Source organism: Homarus americanus, unplaced genomic scaffold (genome assembly GCF_018991925.1).
Source record: "Homarus americanus isolate GMGI-L3 unplaced genomic scaffold, GMGI_Hamer_2.0 scaffold16712, whole genome shotgun sequence".
Taxonomy (NCBI): Eukaryota; Metazoa; Arthropoda; class Malacostraca; order Decapoda; family Nephropidae; genus Homarus; species Homarus americanus.
This window is the reverse complement of record NW_024757794.1, coordinates 47,501-66,187: the sequence shown is the minus strand read 5'-3', so window position 1 is coordinate 66,187 and position 18,687 is coordinate 47,501. Positions and strand designations below refer to the sequence as shown.

The 18,687-nt window shown below is 42.4% G+C and overlaps 1 protein-coding gene across 2 annotated transcripts in view; it reads left to right on the top strand.

Moving 5' to 3' along the window:
• Positions 1–18,687, top strand: part of LOC121857746 (glycine receptor subunit alpha-2-like) — a 240,902-nt gene that overhangs the window by 189,207 nt on the left and 33,008 nt on the right. For both annotated transcript variants that reach the window (XM_042353876.1, XM_042353875.1), the window contains exons 6-7: positions 1,313–1,395; positions 2,336–2,470. In XM_042353876.1, coding sequence (XP_042209810.1) covers positions 1,313–1,395; positions 2,336–2,470 — 218 coding nt within the window. The remainder of the gene's footprint in view (positions 1–1,312; positions 1,396–2,335; positions 2,471–18,687) is intronic.

The window sequence follows — 18,687 nt, the reverse complement described above, 5'->3', positions numbered from 1 at the left end:
CTACACATCCCACACCTACGCGAGTCCGTATATACAGTATAGTAGAATTCCTTACAATAAACATCTGATATAATAACTTTGAAAATTGAATATTTGTGTTACAACTTATTTACACAACTTCTGTAATTTTTAAAAAGTAAAAATAGTCAAACGCTCAAACTTAGTCTTACGATAACATAAATTTTCACGTAATTTGCATATATATGTTTAGATAAATTATTCCCCCCCCCCAAAAAAAAAGAAAAACAAAAATCAAGTAGATATTTTTTATCTCACAATCATATAACTTTTGTTTTTAATAATAAATTTGAAAGAAAAAACAAAACTCAAAGACAAGTTTTTCTTCAGCTTAAAAAAAACACTAAAGGAGACATTTTCTTCATTTGTTTTTAACTAGAGGACAAAACAACTTTGTCTCTACAGTTTTAGTTGTCTGATTATTATCTACCTATTCTAGACTATTTCTTCATCATAAGTTCTTAATAATGGGTTCTCACCGGATGCTCAAGAGGAGGAAAGTTCTCTCGTTAGTGTGAGAGATGAGGGTTAGGGAGTAAAGAGATGTTGTGAGAGACAGAGACAGGGAGAGCTGTATGGGGGCGGGAGAGACGAAGAGATATGAGAGAGAAATGGGAATTGTTGAGAGATTGTGGTAGTGAGTGAATTGATGATGATGGTGGTAATGATGATGATGATGATGATGATGATGATGATGGTGGTAATGATGATGATGATGATGGTGGTGGTAATGATGATGATGATGACGATGATGATGGTGGTAATGATGATGATGATGATGATGATGGTGGAGTAGGAATAATAATAATAATAATAATAATAATACAACTCACTGTATCATTATTATACTGTAATGCACAACCTTATATATTTCATTACAATTCAACTCATGAAATCTCTGTTATTCATAAGTCTGCATCACTGTATTTATGTCTGTACCCCTTCAACTACAGAACAAAGGTGGTGTTTTTGCCTGTATCTCTTCCCTGTATGTCACTGTATTCCTGTATTTCATAATATCATTCACAAAACACCTCAACTAATTTATATTCATATTACAGACTTACTCTACTGTTTATTCACATATTACTGTATTGCCTTGTATTATAACCTGTAACTCACTGTAACTCTTATGTATTCTGTTTCAATGTATTACTGTACCCACACACACACACACACACACATAACTGTACTTACATCACTCCAACACACTACCATATTCACTGTATCTTATTCTCCTCCCTCTGTAATATGTAACCACTGTAACTGATACCCACTGTTCTCTACATTACAGACTGAAGCTGGTGTTTGCCTGTATGATGGAGCTCTCAAAGTTTCCTCTGGACTCTCAAGTGTGTACCATGGAAATAGCCAGTTGTAAGTCTATCCCATCTCTATAACTATTTTGCTCTGAGTGTGTGTTTAGAAATATAAGTTTTAATTGTGTGGAGGTTTAAGTATAAGTTGCTGGTTTAAGGTTGAGTTACAGGTTTAAAGATGAATTACAGGTTTAAGGATGAGTTACAGGTTTTAAGTATAAGTTAGAGGTTTAAGTGTGAAGTAGAAGTTTGGATATAAAGTATAGGTTTAACTATACAATGCTGGTTTATGTGTTAGTTACAGGTAGGATAAAGGACATCACTTAATAATAATTCAAAGATAAAAAATAAAAAAAATTAAAATTAAAAAACGAAGAAAAAAATAGACAAAAATAATCACAAGATAATTGGTTCGTCCTTTTCAATATTTCCCTTCATAAACTCTTGTCACCTTGTTAGATAATTAGATCATTAGCGTGAGTAATTTCTAGTTCAATTAGGCCAATTTATTGACCATATATTTTCCTTCATTTTCCTTGATGTATGAAAATTTACGTGCTCTCTCTCTCTCTCTCTCTCTCTCTCTCTCTCTCTCTCTCTCTCTCTCTCTCCACGTAAGGGAAAATAAAACGCCTCATTTCTCTCTTTCCCATAAAAATACTTACCTGTCTATCGTTTTTTTCTCTCACGACTCAACGTTCATTAACACCTGTAACAACGGTGTTCCGACTCCCCACCACCAAGAAAATTGTCCTGTAACTCGTTTTACTCCGACAATGACGTGACAACCAATTTTTTTATTTTTTTTATTTATTTTTAGCTTCAATTAGTAAACTCACTAATTAAAGCTTAAAACTTCAACCATAAACGTGAGAATGGTGTTGGGTTTATTTTTCACGGATGGTTATATAAGGTTACGAGTGTTTAATTCATTGGTAGGAAGAGAGAGAGAGAGAGGTAAATAAAACACACTCACGCACACTTTCTCCACATTACAGTTTCCAAGACGATGAAGGAGCTGAAACTCTCGTGGAAGAGTGACGCGCCCATCAAGATGTATAAGAACATGAGGATGCCACAGTTTGAGATGGAGAAGATTGTCCCCACCACCTGCCAGGAGTCCTTCCAGATAGGTAAGTCTCACCTCTCTCTCTCTCTCTCTCTCTCTCTCTCTCTCTCTCTCTCTCTCTCTCTCTCTCTCTCTCTCTCTCTCTCTCTCTCTCTCCTTCCTTTTTCCTTTTTCCCTCCCTCCCTCCCTCCCTTCCTTCCTCCCTCCCTCTCTCCACCTCCAACACGACACCATCACCAACACGACACCAGACGACGAGGGTGTAATTTTATGCCTTTCAAGATAGGTAAGTCGTTTTACTTGAGAGGTATACAAGACGATGATGAAGACGACAACGACGATGAAGAAGGAGGAGAAGAAGAAGAAGTGGAAGGAGGAGGAGGATAGTTTAGGTGTTTTAAAATGGATAAGTCGTTTTTCCATCTCCTTAAGCCACGACAACGAGAGTACCAACACGACAGAGGGAGAGGAACACGTGATATACTAGAGCCTCGCCCAGAGAGGAAAACCATTTCTAACATGTCAAAACCACGACGAAATGGGAGGCAGTTTAAATCCTATCAAAGGGAGACTCCGTTTACTCCCCCTCACTGCTATGATAGTGAGGGGGAGGAGGAGGACTTAGGGTCACCTTAAGGGGGAGGGAAGGAGGGGGTAAGGGAGAGGAGTAGGTAGAAGAAGGTTTTAGGGGGGACATCAAAAGCGTCTCAGAAGGTGTTGTGGGAGGGTAAAACGTCAGGGAAAAGTCGAGGAGGACCGTTTACACTTATCACACCTCGAGAACGACTCTTGAGACCTCCGTGGAACCTGGTGGAGACGTGTCGGGTTGATTTAGGAAGTGTTGAGGACGTGTTAGGTTTTTTCAGGACGTGTTGATAACGTGTTCGGTTGATTCAGGACGTGATGGGGGGAGAGGATGGACGTGCTGTGTTGGGTGGAGACGTGTCAAACTGTTATGGAATGTTTTGTAGATGTACTAATTTGATTCAGGGTATTTGGGTGCGTGTTAGGCTGTTTCAGGACGTGGTAGATTGCTGCAGGACGTGTTGCGGACGTGGTAGATTGCTTCAGGACGTGTTGCGGACGTATCAGGCTGTTTCAGGGAGTCCCTCTCAAAACTCGTTGGGATGTGTCAGAACGTATGAAGCCGCGGCAGATTACGTCAATTTGTATGTCGCGTCGCGTCGCATTGCCCGCCAGCCTGTGTTAAGTGTCGGCCATTCAGAGGGTCGACTGAGCGTAAAATGGTGTTTGGTTTGGGCTGGTGGTCAAGTGGCCGTGAACGCGTTGCTGAGCTGGAGGTAGTGTGTGTGTGTACGTATGAACACAATGTATATTCTCAACTGTTCAATTTTATGTGGACAATGTTATACAGCGTACACACACACACACACTTCTAATCACGAGCCTTATTTTCACTCCAGCTAGATATACAAGAGAGGTTCTCATCTTAACACCAAGACTTAAGTGTTAGTTCAATATTATCCTGATCTAAGAATATCCCTCTATCCTAATCCTATCCTGAGTCTATTATTTGCCTCCGTTTATCTCAAGAGCGAAAACTTATCCTACGAATCTCTGAGAATCTATCCTTGACTTTTAGATAATAGGAGTCAATTACATTCACAGGTGTACGATGATTTTTTTTGGGCGTGAGGTACATACAGGTGGGCGGTGGTGGTGGTGGTGGTGTGTGTGTGTTTCTCAGGTAATTACTTTCTTCACTGATAGGTTTCTCGGGGCGGTGAACACAGGTGTGATGAGGAGTGACGTGAGGCAGGTAAGATGACTCTGACACCTTCTAATTAGTTGTGGGTGTGGGTCGGTGTGTGGGTGGATGTGGGTGTGGGTGGATGTGGGTGTGTGTGGGTGGGTGTGGATGTGGATGTGGGTGTGTGGGGGGGGTGTGTGTGGATGTGGGTGTGTATGTGGGCGGGTGTATTGGGGGAGATCCGTTACTGTGAACCGTAGTTGGATTATCCTTTTAAGTATTTCTTCGTCTTCTTTTTAATTTTTCTTTCTTCTTTTCGTTCTTTTTAATCTTTTCTTTTTTTTCCTTCCCTTCTCTTTCTTCTTCTTCTTCTTCTTCATTTTATTCTTCTTCTTCTTCATTTTATTCATCATTTTTCTTTATTCTTCTTCCATTCTGTTTGTCATTTATCCAATATCTTCTTGTTTCCTCCCTTTCTCATTCTTCATTGTGGCCTCAGAATTTTATCCAAACAGTTTTGTCAGAAGTTTTGTCCAATGAGTTTTGTCTGGGTGAAATTTTTGTTCGATGAATGAATTTTTCAGTAGGAGTTTTATCCGAAGGGTGTTTTGTCCAGTGAAGCATAATTTAGTCCGAATCAATTTTGTCCAATCCAGCCCCATATCCGCCTCACTGAAAAGATCCTTTACAGCGCCTCACACACACTCCATTAGTGCCACCGTCTGGCCCTCCCCTTAAATATATGGTTCACTTGGTCATGTCCCCTATTGTCTGGCCAACCTCTTGCACAGATTTTAAGGCTCTCTCTCTCTCTCTCTCTCTCTCTCTCTCTCTCTCTCTCTCTCTCTCTCTCTCTCTCTCTCTCTCTAGTAAGGAATTAAAGCATTGTTTTAATGTATACAATCTAATCACCTTTACCTGTAATACACCTTTGCTTAATGTCCTAATTACACATTTCACCTGTGTCCTAATGTAACTTTGGAACCCCTTGTGTCTTTAACTGACCTTTGCGGCTTTACCTATCTGTGTCGCACCTTTGTTTTGACTTCACCTATTCCTAACCTAACCTAACCAAACCTAACCAATCACCTTTGCTTCACTCTTATTACCTGGCCATCAGTAATATGGGTTTACAAGCGCCATTTTTTTTTTAATTCGTTCCTGGCCATGATAAATCGGGAAGAGCCTCGTTAATTGGGGCTAATAGTGGCTAATGATGGTTGTTGTGAGTATGGGGGGGGGGGGGGTAATTAGTGAACTGGTAAGGATATTTTGTCATTAGTGAGTGAGAGACAGACAGACAGACAGACAGACAGTAGGAAGGAGAGAAAGAAACGAACAAATTGACACATAGACAGACAGACAGACGGGCAGGATCGAACAGACAGACAGACAGACAGACAGGATCGAACAGACAGACAGACAGACAGACAGACAGACAGACAGACAGACAGACAGACAGACGGTAGGAAGGAGGAGAAGAGGAAACAGACAAATTGAACACGCCGGAGCAGACAGACAGACGAACAGGATCGAACAGACAGACAGACAGACAGACGGGATCAGACAGACAGACAGACAGACAGACAGACAGACAGACAGACAGACAGACAGACAGACGGTAGGAAGGAGGGAAGAGAAACGAACAGAATTGACACATAGACAGACAGACAGACGAACGGATCAGACGAAGACAGACAGACAGACGAAGACAGGATCAGACAGACAGACAGACAGACAGAAGACAGACAGACAGACGAACGAACGGAGCAGTAGGAAGAGGAGGGAGAAGAAAACGAACAAATTGACACATATGAACAGACAGACGAACGGGCAGAGATCAGACAGACAGACGAACGAAGACGAACCCAGGATCAGACAGACAGACAGACAGACAGACGAACAGACAGACGAACAGACAGACAGTAGGAAGGAGGGAGAAGAGAAACAGACAAATTGACACACAGACAGACAGACAGGATCAGACAGACAGACAGACAGATAGACAGGATCAGACAGACAGACAGACAGACAGACAGAAAAACAAATGAATAGTGAGTGGAGGGAGAGAGACAGACAGACAGACAGACAGACACACCAAGAAACCATCACTAAAGAAAAACAAACACATACAGAAAACGAGTAAATACTAATAAACTGAAGAATAAAAAAAAATAATAACTAGTGTAAATAATAAAACAAATTAACGAACATGAAAAAAACAAAGTGATAACAATGAATAATGTAGAATAGGGATGATTGAACGAAAACAGTGTAGAAAGTGGACAAGATAAACGGAGGAATTAGGAATTATGGTTAAATTTTATGACGTTGGTTTTGTGTGTGTGTGTGTGTGTGTGTGTGTGTGTGTGTGTGTGTGTGTGTGTGTTTATTTGACAGTGGTTTAGTGAGCAACAGGCAGATGGCGTTGTCCAAACTTTGTAATATATGAGAGAGATTTATTTTTAAACTAGAGCAATAAAATGTCGACACACACACACACACTCTCTCTCTCTCTCTCTCTCTCTCTCTCTCTCTCACAGCGGCAGGACAGTCAACACAACGAGACCACTGACTGGTACATGTTCAATAACAAGACTAAAACACTCACCCCAAATTATCTATCTGGAATATCATGAAATTGGCTTGTCTGTCTGTCTGTCTGTCTGTTTGTCTGTCTGTCTGTTTGTCTGTCTGTGTCTCTGTCTGTCTGTCTGACTGAAGTTGAGACGTAGCGTATGTAATGAGATAATCTTAATTAACCAGCAGTATTGAAAGCAGTATTGGTAGTAGTGTTGGCAGCAGTGTTGACAGCAGTGTTGGCAGCAGTGTTGGTAGTAGTGTTGGCAGAAAAGGTAAGGCAGTGTTGGTAGAAAAGGGCAGTAGTGCTGACAGTGTTGGCGTGTTGCAGTAGTGTTGGCAGCAGTGTTGGCAGCAGTGTTGGCAGCAGTGTTGGCAGCAGTGTTGGCAGCAGTGTTGGTAGTAGTGTTGGCAGCAGTGTTGGCAGCAGTGTTGGCAGCAGTGTTGGTAGGTATGCTTGAAGTAATTATAATAAAAGAGTGAAATGCTGGCAAGTAAGGGAAAGGTTGGCAGGTGAGGGAAAGGTTGGCAGGTGAGGGAAAGGTTGGCAGGTGAGGGAAAGGTTGGCAGGTGAGGGAAAGGTTGGCAGGTGAGGGAAAGGTTGGCAGGAGCAGAAAGAAAGGTGAAAAACCGACAGACAACGACACAGAGAGAGAGAGAGAGAGAGAGAGAGAGAGAGAGAGGAGCCTCTCTCTCTCTCTCTCTCCTCCTTCCAGGCCATGTTGGTTCACCTGGCCAAACATAGAGATGGCCAAATGGTCAGGCTGCTCCTTCAGGTCTCAAGAGATCCTTCACTAGGGCCAGGTCCAGGTGTGAACTCGCTGGAGGATGTGGCCAAGTGCTCCTTAACACGGAACTGCTTGAAACGGGGACACACTGCCTCTCCTGCACTATCCTTCGGTATCCTACGCTGCCCTACTCTATCCTACGCTGCCCTACTCTATCCTACGCTGCCCTACTCTATCCTACGCTGCCCTACTCTATCCTACACTTTCTCTATCCTACGCTGCCCCTACTCTATCCTACGCTGCCCTACTCTATCTACGCTGCCCTACTCTATCCTACACTGCCCTACTCTATCCTACGCCACCCTACTCTATCCCACGCTGCCCTACTCTATCCCACGCTGCCCTACTCTATCCCACGCTGCCCTACTCTATCCCACGCTGCCTACTCTATCCCACACTGCCCTACTCTATCCTACGCTGCCCTCTCTATCCCACGCTGCCCTACTCTATCCTACTGCCTACTCTATCCTACCTTACTCTATCCTACACCTTACTCTATCCTACGCTGCCCTACTCTATCCTACACTGCCCTACTCTATCCTGCACTACCCTATTCTGTCCTACGCTGCCCTACTCTATCCTATGCTCTCTATTCTATCCCACTCCTCCTCTCTATCTTGCTGCCTCTCTATCCTACACTGCCCTACTCTCTATCCTACGCTACCCTATTCTGTCCCACGCCGCCCTACTCTATCCTATATCTCTCTATTCTATCCTACGCTCTCCTACTCTATCTTACGCTGCCCTACTCTATCACCATCTCTATCTTACGCTGCCCTACTCTATCCTACGCTCTCCCACTCTATCCCACGTTCTCCTACCTCAGCCTACGCTATCCTACTCTATCCTACGCTGCCCCCACCATCCTACGCTGCCCCCACTATCCTACGCTGCCCACTCTATCCTACGCTGCCCCACTCTATCCCACGCTGCCCCACTCTATCCTACGCTGCCCTACTCTATTTTACGCTCTCTACTCTATCCCACGCTATCCTACTCTATCCTACGCTATCCTACTCTATCCTACGCTATCTACTCTATCCTACACTCCCCCACTCTATCCTACGCTGCCCTACTCTATCCTACGCTATCCTACTCTATCCTACGCTATCCTACTCTATCCTATGCTTTTGATCAACCCTGAACTAGACTAACTTTCCTAGCGTACTATAATGTAACCTTACCTTACCTTACCTTACCTTACCTTACCTTACCTTACCTTACCTTACTCACGCATGATGACCTTTCACCCACTTAAAATCATCACTCTTTCTGACTTCATAAACACCAAAAAATATATCTGCATTATCATTATCCACGTCTTTATCCCTCCTTCGTTATTCTGGTTTATTCACTGGCTTTATTCACTGGTTCTATTCTTTAGGATTGTATGAGTATCCTTTGTGGGGAATGAAATTTGCTTATATATTACGCTCCATTAAATATCCCCACTGTCATATCCCACAACCCATTACCACCCATTAAATATACCTCCTGTCATGTCACCTCAACCATTATCACCCATTAAATATATCCCCTGTCATGTCACAACTATTACCACCCATTAGATATACCCCTGTCATCCCACAACTATTACCACCCATTAGATATACCCCTGTCATCCCACAACCTTTATCACCCATTAAATATATCCTATGTCACCTCACCTATTATCACCCATTAAATATATCCCTGTCATGTCACAATTATCACCCATTACATATATCCCTGTCATGTCACAACTATTACCACCCATTAGATATACCCCTGTCATCCACAACCTTTATCACCCATTAAATATATCCCCTGTCATGTCACCTCACCTATTATCACCCATTAGGTATAGAAATATAACACACGTGTCCGGTTTCAGTGTTTATTTGTGGTTGATGTAATAATTGAAAGGTCTCACCACCCAAAGCCTTTTAAACTGTGTAAATAAATTGCCTATATCCAACACTTTTATCTAGTTAGTCGTTGTGGTTAAAGTCGGGACATTGGGGGAGGTTGACCAGACCATCAGGTGCAAACGTGTAAAATATTTGTATAGAATTCGTCTGTGTGTATTTTTTTTTAATTGTGATGGTGCAATGTACTGTGTGAACTGTGTGTGTGTATTTATGATGCAGATGTGAACCTTATGATTTTGATTGGTAAGACTGTCGTAACACATGCAACATACTGTGTGTGTGTAGGTGTGTGTGTGTGTGTGTGTGTGTGTGTGTGTGTGTGTGTGTGTGTGTGTGTGTGTGTGTGTGTGTGTGTGTGTGTGTGTGTGTGTGTGTGTGTGTGTGTGTGTGTGTGTGTGTGTGTGTGTGTTTGAGTGTGTGCATTAATTACATGTAAAACCTTACCTATGATATACACTCCACTGCTTATACTTGTTATACACTGTTAAAAATAATAATCATACTGTAATAAACTTTGATCATGCAAAATGTTATGACGCTTCATGCATGTGCTGTGATCACAAACAATAAAACACGTGTGTGTAAATAATAGCGTCAGGAATATTATGCATTTTGAACACAAACACATTTTTCATGTTAGTGGAGCGAAGTATTACCCTTTTTATGTTAGGGTTAGGTTAGGTTTTGGTTAGGTTAGGTTAGGTTTGATTGGGTTTTGGTTTGGTTTAGTGCTGGAGGAGGAGGAAGAAGGTGTGAGTGAAACTGTTACCTTGAGTGTATGCAAATGAGGCAATTAGTATTCATGAATTTAGAGGCTGGTCTTAGCGACGTTGCATTTCCCCCGCTGATGAGCTGGTATGGTAAGTGGCAGGTTCCTCTATAGCCTAACGGTGAACAGTTTTTCCTCGCCTCCGGGAACTAACTACCGCAGCCAATTATGTCAGGATACATCAGGTGTGAAGGTTGATGCTGACGGGTCATTATGGGAATAGCTACACCTAACCTGATCTGACCTGACCTGACCTAACCTAACCTAACCCAACCCAACCTATCCTAACCCCACGCAACCTATCCTAAAGCATACACACACACACACACACACACACACACACACACACACACACAGAGGAAACTGGCCTGGGTATAAACGCGGTTGTGCTGTCATCTCCGGAGTTCCGGCATTAATCAATTCCTCCTTCTTCACCTGGATCATATTGAGATAGACGGACAGACAGACAAACAGACAGAAAACAATAGAGAGAGAGAGAGAGAGAGAGAGAGAGAGAGAGAGAGAGAGAGAGAGAGAGAGAGTAAGTGAGTCTGCACAGGCCGGTTACCCTGCATGGTAGTTCCTATCGAGAGTTACTACCACTCTACCATCCATGAATCTATCCAGACCTTTTGAAACTTCTTCCAGCGTTCCAAAGAATTTACCGCTAAAGGCTAAGTTTGTTCCACCTGTCCACCACCCTCTTTGTGAACCAGTTCCTTCCTATCTCCCTCCTAAACCCAACTTATCTAACTTAAATCCGTTGCTCCTGAGTCCTATCCTGCTCGGATATTATAAGAATCCTTGAGCCCATATCCCCTTTATTGATTCCTTTTCACCCACTTAAATTTATTTCTATCATCTCCCCGCACTCTTCGTCTTTCTAGGGAATACAAGTTTAGTTTCTTTAACCTATCCTGATATGGAAGGTTTCTAAGTCCCGGAATCATTTTCGTCATTCTTCGCCGCACCGACTCTAGTGAAATGATGTCCATTCTATAATAAGGGCACCAGAACTGAACCGCATAATCGAGGTGCGGCCTGACTAGCGCAAGATATAGTTGCAATAAGACCTCTGCACTCTTATTACTTACACTTCTAGATATAAAACCCAATGCTCTGTTTGCCTTATTTCGAACTTTAACGCACTGTTTTCTAGGCCGTAGGTCCGGACTTACAAGTACCCCGAGGTCTCTTTCACAAGTCGACTTCTCTAGGTTGATGTTGTTAAGGCTGTATACATTGACAGTATTTGTTTTTCCACTATTAAGTACGCTGCACTTGCTGGTGTTGAATTTTATTTGCCATTTTTCAGACCACCCCTGCAGTTTATTTAGATCCTCCTGTAATGCATTTGCATCCTGCCCTGAATTAATCTGCCGCCCTATTTTGGTCTCATCCGCAAACTTGAGAGAGGGACAATTAATTTGATGAGGAACGAAGATAAGGCTGATATCGATGATAATAATAATAATAATAATAATAATAATAATGATGATGATGATGATGATGATGATGATGATGATGATGATGATTTTAAGGCTATTTACCGTGCCTGCGTGGGTTAACCGTGATTAAACTGAAGACCTGAAGGCAAGGTGTCCAAGTTGCTATGAGGTAAATTTAAAGCATGAGTTATGGCTGGGCGTCCTTCACCTAACCTAACCTAACCTAACCTAACCTAACCTTCACCTAACCTAACCTAACCTAACCTAACCTAACCTATTTTTACAGAGTAGGAACTAGGTATTATAAATTGCACCTCCAAACGCTCTCCTAGATATAGTAAGACAAGAACAACAAGAACCACAACAACCACACCATCACAACACCAACAATCACAACAACTACACATACAACCAAAACAACAACAACAATCACAACCACACATACAACCAAAACAACAACAACAATCACAACCACACATACAACCAAAACAACAACAACAATCACAACCACACATACAACCAAAACAACAACAACAATCACAACCACACATACAACCAAAACAACAACAACAATCACAACCACACATACAACCAAAACAACAACAACAACAACAACCACACATACAACCAAAACAACAACAACAACAACGAACAACAACAACCACACATACAACCAAAACAACAACAACAACAACAACACCAACAATCACAACAACCACACATACAACCAAAACAACAACAACAACAACAACGAACAACAACAACCACAACAACCACACCTATAACCATAACAACAACAGCCACAACAACCACAACAACCATGGACACAAATTATGGATCATAACAATAACATAGCCTAATGTAAGAAATTTCGAATCTGGAAATTTTAACGCTGGAAATTTTTACGTACCGGGAAATTTCAACTCCGAGTGATGAGGAAATTACAAGATGTCCACCGTAGGGAATTTGCATATTTTTGTTGATATTCATAATGATTTTACAGAACCAGGAGGAGGAAGGGGAAGGGGAAGGGGAGGGGGAGGAGCAGGTAGCCGTAGTTATGAATACTTAATACACGTACGAGAAACATTTGACGTGTATGCAAATGAGTATGTTTATATATAGGACATACATCGAAGGTTATGAGAGAGAGAGAGAGAGGTACAGTAAGAGAGAGATAAAGAGCAAAAGAGAGAAATAAACAGAAAGAAGAGGAAACTAATAGATGCAAATAGAAAGAATAAGGCAAGAACAAACAGACAGACAGACAAGTGATGTTAATATCTCGCCACTAAATGACTATTACCTGTGACTCTGTGGAACGGAGCCAAGTTTGGGATTTGCAAATTCAGCGTCTTGGGGGAGATGGATGAGGGGGAGGGGGGTTCATTAAGAAGGTGGAGAGTTAATGCATCACTAACTTTTTTTTAATCCAGTGTCATCATCATCATCACCACGTCACCATCATCATCATCACGTCACCATCATCATCATCACCATCACCATCATCACCATCATCATCATCATCATCATCATCATCACCATCATCACCATCACCATCACCATCATCACCATCATCACCATCATCATCATCATCATCATCATCATCATCACCACGTCACCATAGCAACAGGTATTATTATTCACCTTACATATGTTTACACGATATGACGTCACGAGTCACCTGGGGAAATCAGTGCTAATTTGCGTACCTCAAGACGGATATTATTTACACCTGTGCCAGAGTCTAAGAGATGCTGAGACATTCTGCGTATTTATGATAAGTGAGTAAGTGAGTTTGTTAATTTACGAGAAATGTGCAGGAAATGGGGTTAAAGGCGAGTGACAAAAATTGGTTGCTTGGTTGATGTAAATGAGGTGATGTTTATGATATAAATTGGTTGATGTTTTGTGAAGGAAATTGGCATCATGGTGTTAGTTATCTGCTACGAATCTCAAGTATTTACATGTTAATATTATCGAGACTTGCTAATCCCTGGCTGTGAATTCGTAACCTAACCTAATCTACCCTAAATTAACTTGATTTAACCTAAACTAAACTTAACTAATCTAGTGGTGGAATTTCACGTCAATTCCACCTCTCTCTCTCTCTCTCTCTCTCTCTCTCTCTCTCTCTCTCTCTCTCTCTGGTCCTTCTTAGGTAAACAACGGGAGAGAGAGAAGATAACAGATAGATAAAAGGTTAATATCGGAACTCGGTCTCCCAGTCTCTTGGTCGACTGCTGTAAAGGAGAAGAGGATAAAGACACTATGATAAAAGATAAAAATAGATAAACAAACAAAGAGAGAGAGAGAATCGATAACTTACTGAATGGGAGGGAAAATCTGGATCCCAAATATAGGTTCAGGAATAGAAATAAAGGAACTCGATAATATTAATTAATTACTAAGAGAACCAAAGGTAAGAGGATGGAGTCGAATCCTCGCTAATGAACCCCAAGATAAAAAAAAAAAAACGAACCCGAAATGAATATGAACCCAAAGTTTCAGACCCACGTTTTTCTGAATCACTAGTTGTTGAGGTTGTGGGTGGGGTGGGTGGGGTGGGTGGGTGGGGTGGGTGGTGGGTGGGGTGGGGTGTGGGTGGGTGGGTGGGGTGGGTATATAATTTTTATCTTTAAATAATATCGCTTTCCCGGACCTAATGGCAACACAAATATTAAATATGCGTTTCCCATTGACGGTAAATCTTAGTCGTTTTGTATTCAGTCGCTAACGAGGCATCGCTTTTTGTTTTGTTGAGAGTCGGGATGATGTTTAACGACTCTGTGTTAGTACGAAATTCTCTGTGTTTTTTATGCAGGTAAATCTTTCACATCCTGGATCGGGGTAACGTAATCTGGGGCATAAATGGGGCGGCATAACTCCTGGGACATAAATCGGGGGCATAAATTACGGGGGGGGTAGAGGCGTAAATCGGAGGCGTATTGTAAATCGGGATTAGGATATTTATATTAAATCCCCCGGGTCTGATTATGTTATGTTAGGATGGTTTAGGTTAGGTTAGGTTACGTTACGTTACCTTTATGATGGAAATATTCATCTATATATTTTTATTTAGACACAACATTGAAGTTTGTGATGGTTGGGAAGCTTATGGTAATAATGGTAATGGGAAAGGTGGGTTGTGTATGGTGGGCTAGAAATACCTCTCTCTCTCTCTCTCTCTCTCTCTCTCTCTCTCTCCCCAAGTTAGTGCTGAACAGAAGGTGGAAATATTGGAGCGAAAAACTTACCTAATTTAACCTAACATAATCTAACCTAAATAAACCTAACCTAACCAAAGCAAAATAAACCTCACTTAACCAAACCTTATTAAACCGTGTCCTAGAATAATATCTCAAAATGGCATCCAAATTACACTGAGCCTCGACTTCTAACTCGAAGAAAATAACACTGAGTTAAAAGCAATTACGTTGAGGGAAGAACATTTTTTTGTCAACACTGAAAAAATGAGAATCAGGGGGCTGGGAGGTAAGGGGGGGGGGGGGGGTAAGGGGCTGTGTGGGAGGTGGAGGTATGTAGGTAGGTAAGGGAGGTAGGAGGAAGGATAGGGGAGGTGGGGGAGTGGATGGGGATGGAAGGATAGTTTTGATGGGTCCTTCTTGTTGTCGTCGTTAACGCTGACTAAAAGACAGGTCAATACATCACAGGATCAACGAGCCAAAGAACACCTCACCTGGCGCCACTGTCATAAGGAGGGAAGAGGAAGGAGGGAGGGAGGTAGAAGAGGTGGTAAAGTTGTGGAAAGGTTAGGAAGAAGAGGGAGAATTGGGGATTGAGAGAGGGAGGAGGTGGAAGAGGAAAGTTAGGTGAAAAGAGAGAGAGAGAGAGAGAGAGAGAGAGAGAGATAGGGGAACACACACACACACACACACACACACACACACACACACATATAAAGACAGAGAAATAAATAAATCAGGAGAATAAGCAATAAATTGAGAGAGAGAACAATAAATGAGAGAAATACCCAGGAAAATCAAAGAGAGGTGTGAGAGATGGAGGCAGAGAAGCGGTGATAAGTGAATCTTAAAAAAAAATAAACATAATTTTCTCCCCCACAAAGACGTTGCCAGGGAGAAGACAGACTGCATACGCTGTAGTTATAAACCAACTCACGTCTTTGCTAAATTGGGAAGAACTTTTTTATGTTTACTACAATGTTGGAAATTAATTCGTGTATGGCATAAATTTCTTCTATTTAAGACCTTGGGTTAGGTCAGGTCAGGTCAGGTCAGGTCAGGTTAGGTTAGGTTAGGTTAGGTTAGGTTAGGTTAGGTTATACATTAAAATTTACCCATAGTTCTTCTGTCATTTGGTATATACTTAAAAAAAATATACCCATATCATTCCACAATATATCATTCTTATAATTTTTTTCCTCTCCTTTTAAGCAAGAATTTGAAGCCTGGTCCACGAGAGGGTTATATATTATGGGTGTAGTTGAGGCGTGATATATTAAGGCTGGGGTCGACCACCAGAAATACGATGGTAATAGTGTGTTCGATGGATGACTTTTAGAGGACGAGAGAAAAAAAGAAAGTCATCATTCATCGCTTTAGTCTGGATCATATTCATCTTTAGGGATTCGTGGAGATAACTCAAAGGGATTCGAAACCTCGGGGTGATGGAATTCTTACGGTTCTGGATAGCTTTTAAAGACATCTGAATACTGTATATGATTCTGCGAGTCTAGAAACTACTATTTGAAGTATTTGACTCATTTTTGTGATCTGAGGTGAAGCGGTTTCAAAGTCTCGTAAACCTTATGAAACACGTCTGAATCCTTTTGGCTCTTGAGCATGAAACGGCTTCGAAATTTTGATCAATATTTAAAATAGAAAAAAAAATAGAGATGACGAGACTGAAATAAAATGTCATTAATTAATCAGGTTTATTAAGACAACTGAAGGGGTTTTATAGTGAAGTTATGGAAGTTTCAAGGCATTCAAACTCAAACTGCGACGTACATCCTAAGAATCACACCAGAGGAACGTACATTATTATTTACTTTGTTATTGTTGATTAGTTTATGTGGACAGATAGACAGACAGACAGAGAGATAGAAAGATACACATAACACACCATATCTCATCACTGTCTCACACAAGATCTAGAGAAGAGACTCGAGACCACGTTACCTGTACCGGATCTCACCTGTAATTAAACTTCGATAAACTCCCCCCTTTAAGGTGGATCAACAGGTATTAAGAGTTGAGATTATGCCACAGGTGATATCATTATTAATGGTTTACCTGTACCGTCTTCTAATGCCTTTTAATTGTGATAATACTTACCTGTTGTGTCTTTACCAGGTGGATATAACACATAGTTTCCTCAGGTAGTGAAGCAAGACTGCAACATAGTTTCCTCAGGTAGTGAAGCAAGACTGCAACATAGTTTCCTCAGGTAGTGAAGCAAGACTGCAACATAGTTTCCTCAGGTAGTGAAGCAAGACTGCAACATAGTTTCCTCAGGTAGTGAAGCAAGATAATATTGAAGCATTAATGAGATTCCAGCTTCATCGATGAGGAAAAGAAGCCTTAGATACAGCAAGTTATTGGCGGGATGAAGGAAGACTGTATCGAACACCGAGTTAATTAGCGAGATGCAGTCCTAATGGGCCCCGGTCCTAATGGGCCCCGGTCCTAATGGGCCCCAGTCCTAAAAGGCCTCAATCCTTATAGCCCCCCTTCCTAATGGACCCAGATTTAATAAACCCATCTCCTTAACGGCTGGTTGCTCCACTCTCAGAATAACACATTTGTACAAGATGGTCAACAGTGTGTGTGTGTGTGTGTGTGTGTGTGTGTGTGTCCTCGATAGCATTACGGTCTCCTCCTTCAGCCCTCACCTCCCCCTCCCTCTCCACCCATCCCACCTCCCCCTCCCTCCCACCTCCCCCTCCCGCCCCAGGAGTGGTTGCCGGGTTACACGTTAAGACGAGATTGCTCCCTTCAAGCTTCTTCACATTTTATCGTTTATTTCTCTCTTTCTCCCTTACTCACTCCTACTCCTCACTTACTCGTCTCTTCTTACTCGCCTCTCCTTCCATTTCTTTCTCACTCGCCTCCTTACCTTCCAATCACCTCCTCCCTCACCCTCCTTCCTCCCTCGTCCTCCTTACTCCCCCTCACCTCCCTCACTCCCTCACCCTCCTTACTCCCTCACCCTTACTCCCTCACCCTCCCTTACCCTACCTCCCTTACTCCCTCGTCCTACCATAGCGTCACACCTGAACAAAACACTACTATAACAACGAGACCAGCCAGCATGGGGGCTACACAACCCATTCAGAATCTAACTGACAGTCAAGCGAGGTTGTGATTGGTCCGGGAGGTATATAAACTCGACAACATGGATGTTTTCGAACGTGACGTATAGCCAACATTCTAGCTAGCGTGTTGGCGCGTGGTTGTCGTAGGTAGTGTGTTGACGTGGTGGTCGTAACTAGCTCATTGTCGTGGTTGTCGTAGGTAGCGTGGTTGTCGTAACTAGCTCATTGTCGTGGTGGTCGTAGCTAGAGGGTTGGCGTGGTGGTCGTAACTAGCTCATTGTCGTGGTGGTCGTAGCTAGCGGGTTGGCGTGGTTGTCGTAACTAGCTCATTGTCGTGGTGGTCGTAGCTAGCGTGTTGGCGTGGTTGTCGTAGCTAGCGGGTTGACGTGGTGGTCGTAACTAGCTCATTGTCGTGGTTGTCGTAGGTAGCGTGGTGGCGTACGTAGCTATTGTCGTGGTTGTCGTAACTAGCTCATTGTCGTGGTGGTCGTAGCTAGAGGGTTGGCGTGGTGGTCGTAACTAGCTCATTGTCGTGGTGGTCGTAGCTAGCGGGTTGGCGTGGTTGTCGTAACTAGCTCATTGTCGTGGTGGTCGTAGCTAGCGTGTTGGCGTGGTTGTCGTAGCTAGCGGGTTGACGTGGTGGTCGTAACTAGCTCATTGTCGTGGTTGTCGTAGGTAGCGTGGTGGTCGTAACTAGCTCATTGTCGTGGTTGTCGTAGCTGGCGTGTTGGCGTGATTAGCTCATGACGCCTTTCTTGCCTCGGTTGCTTGGTT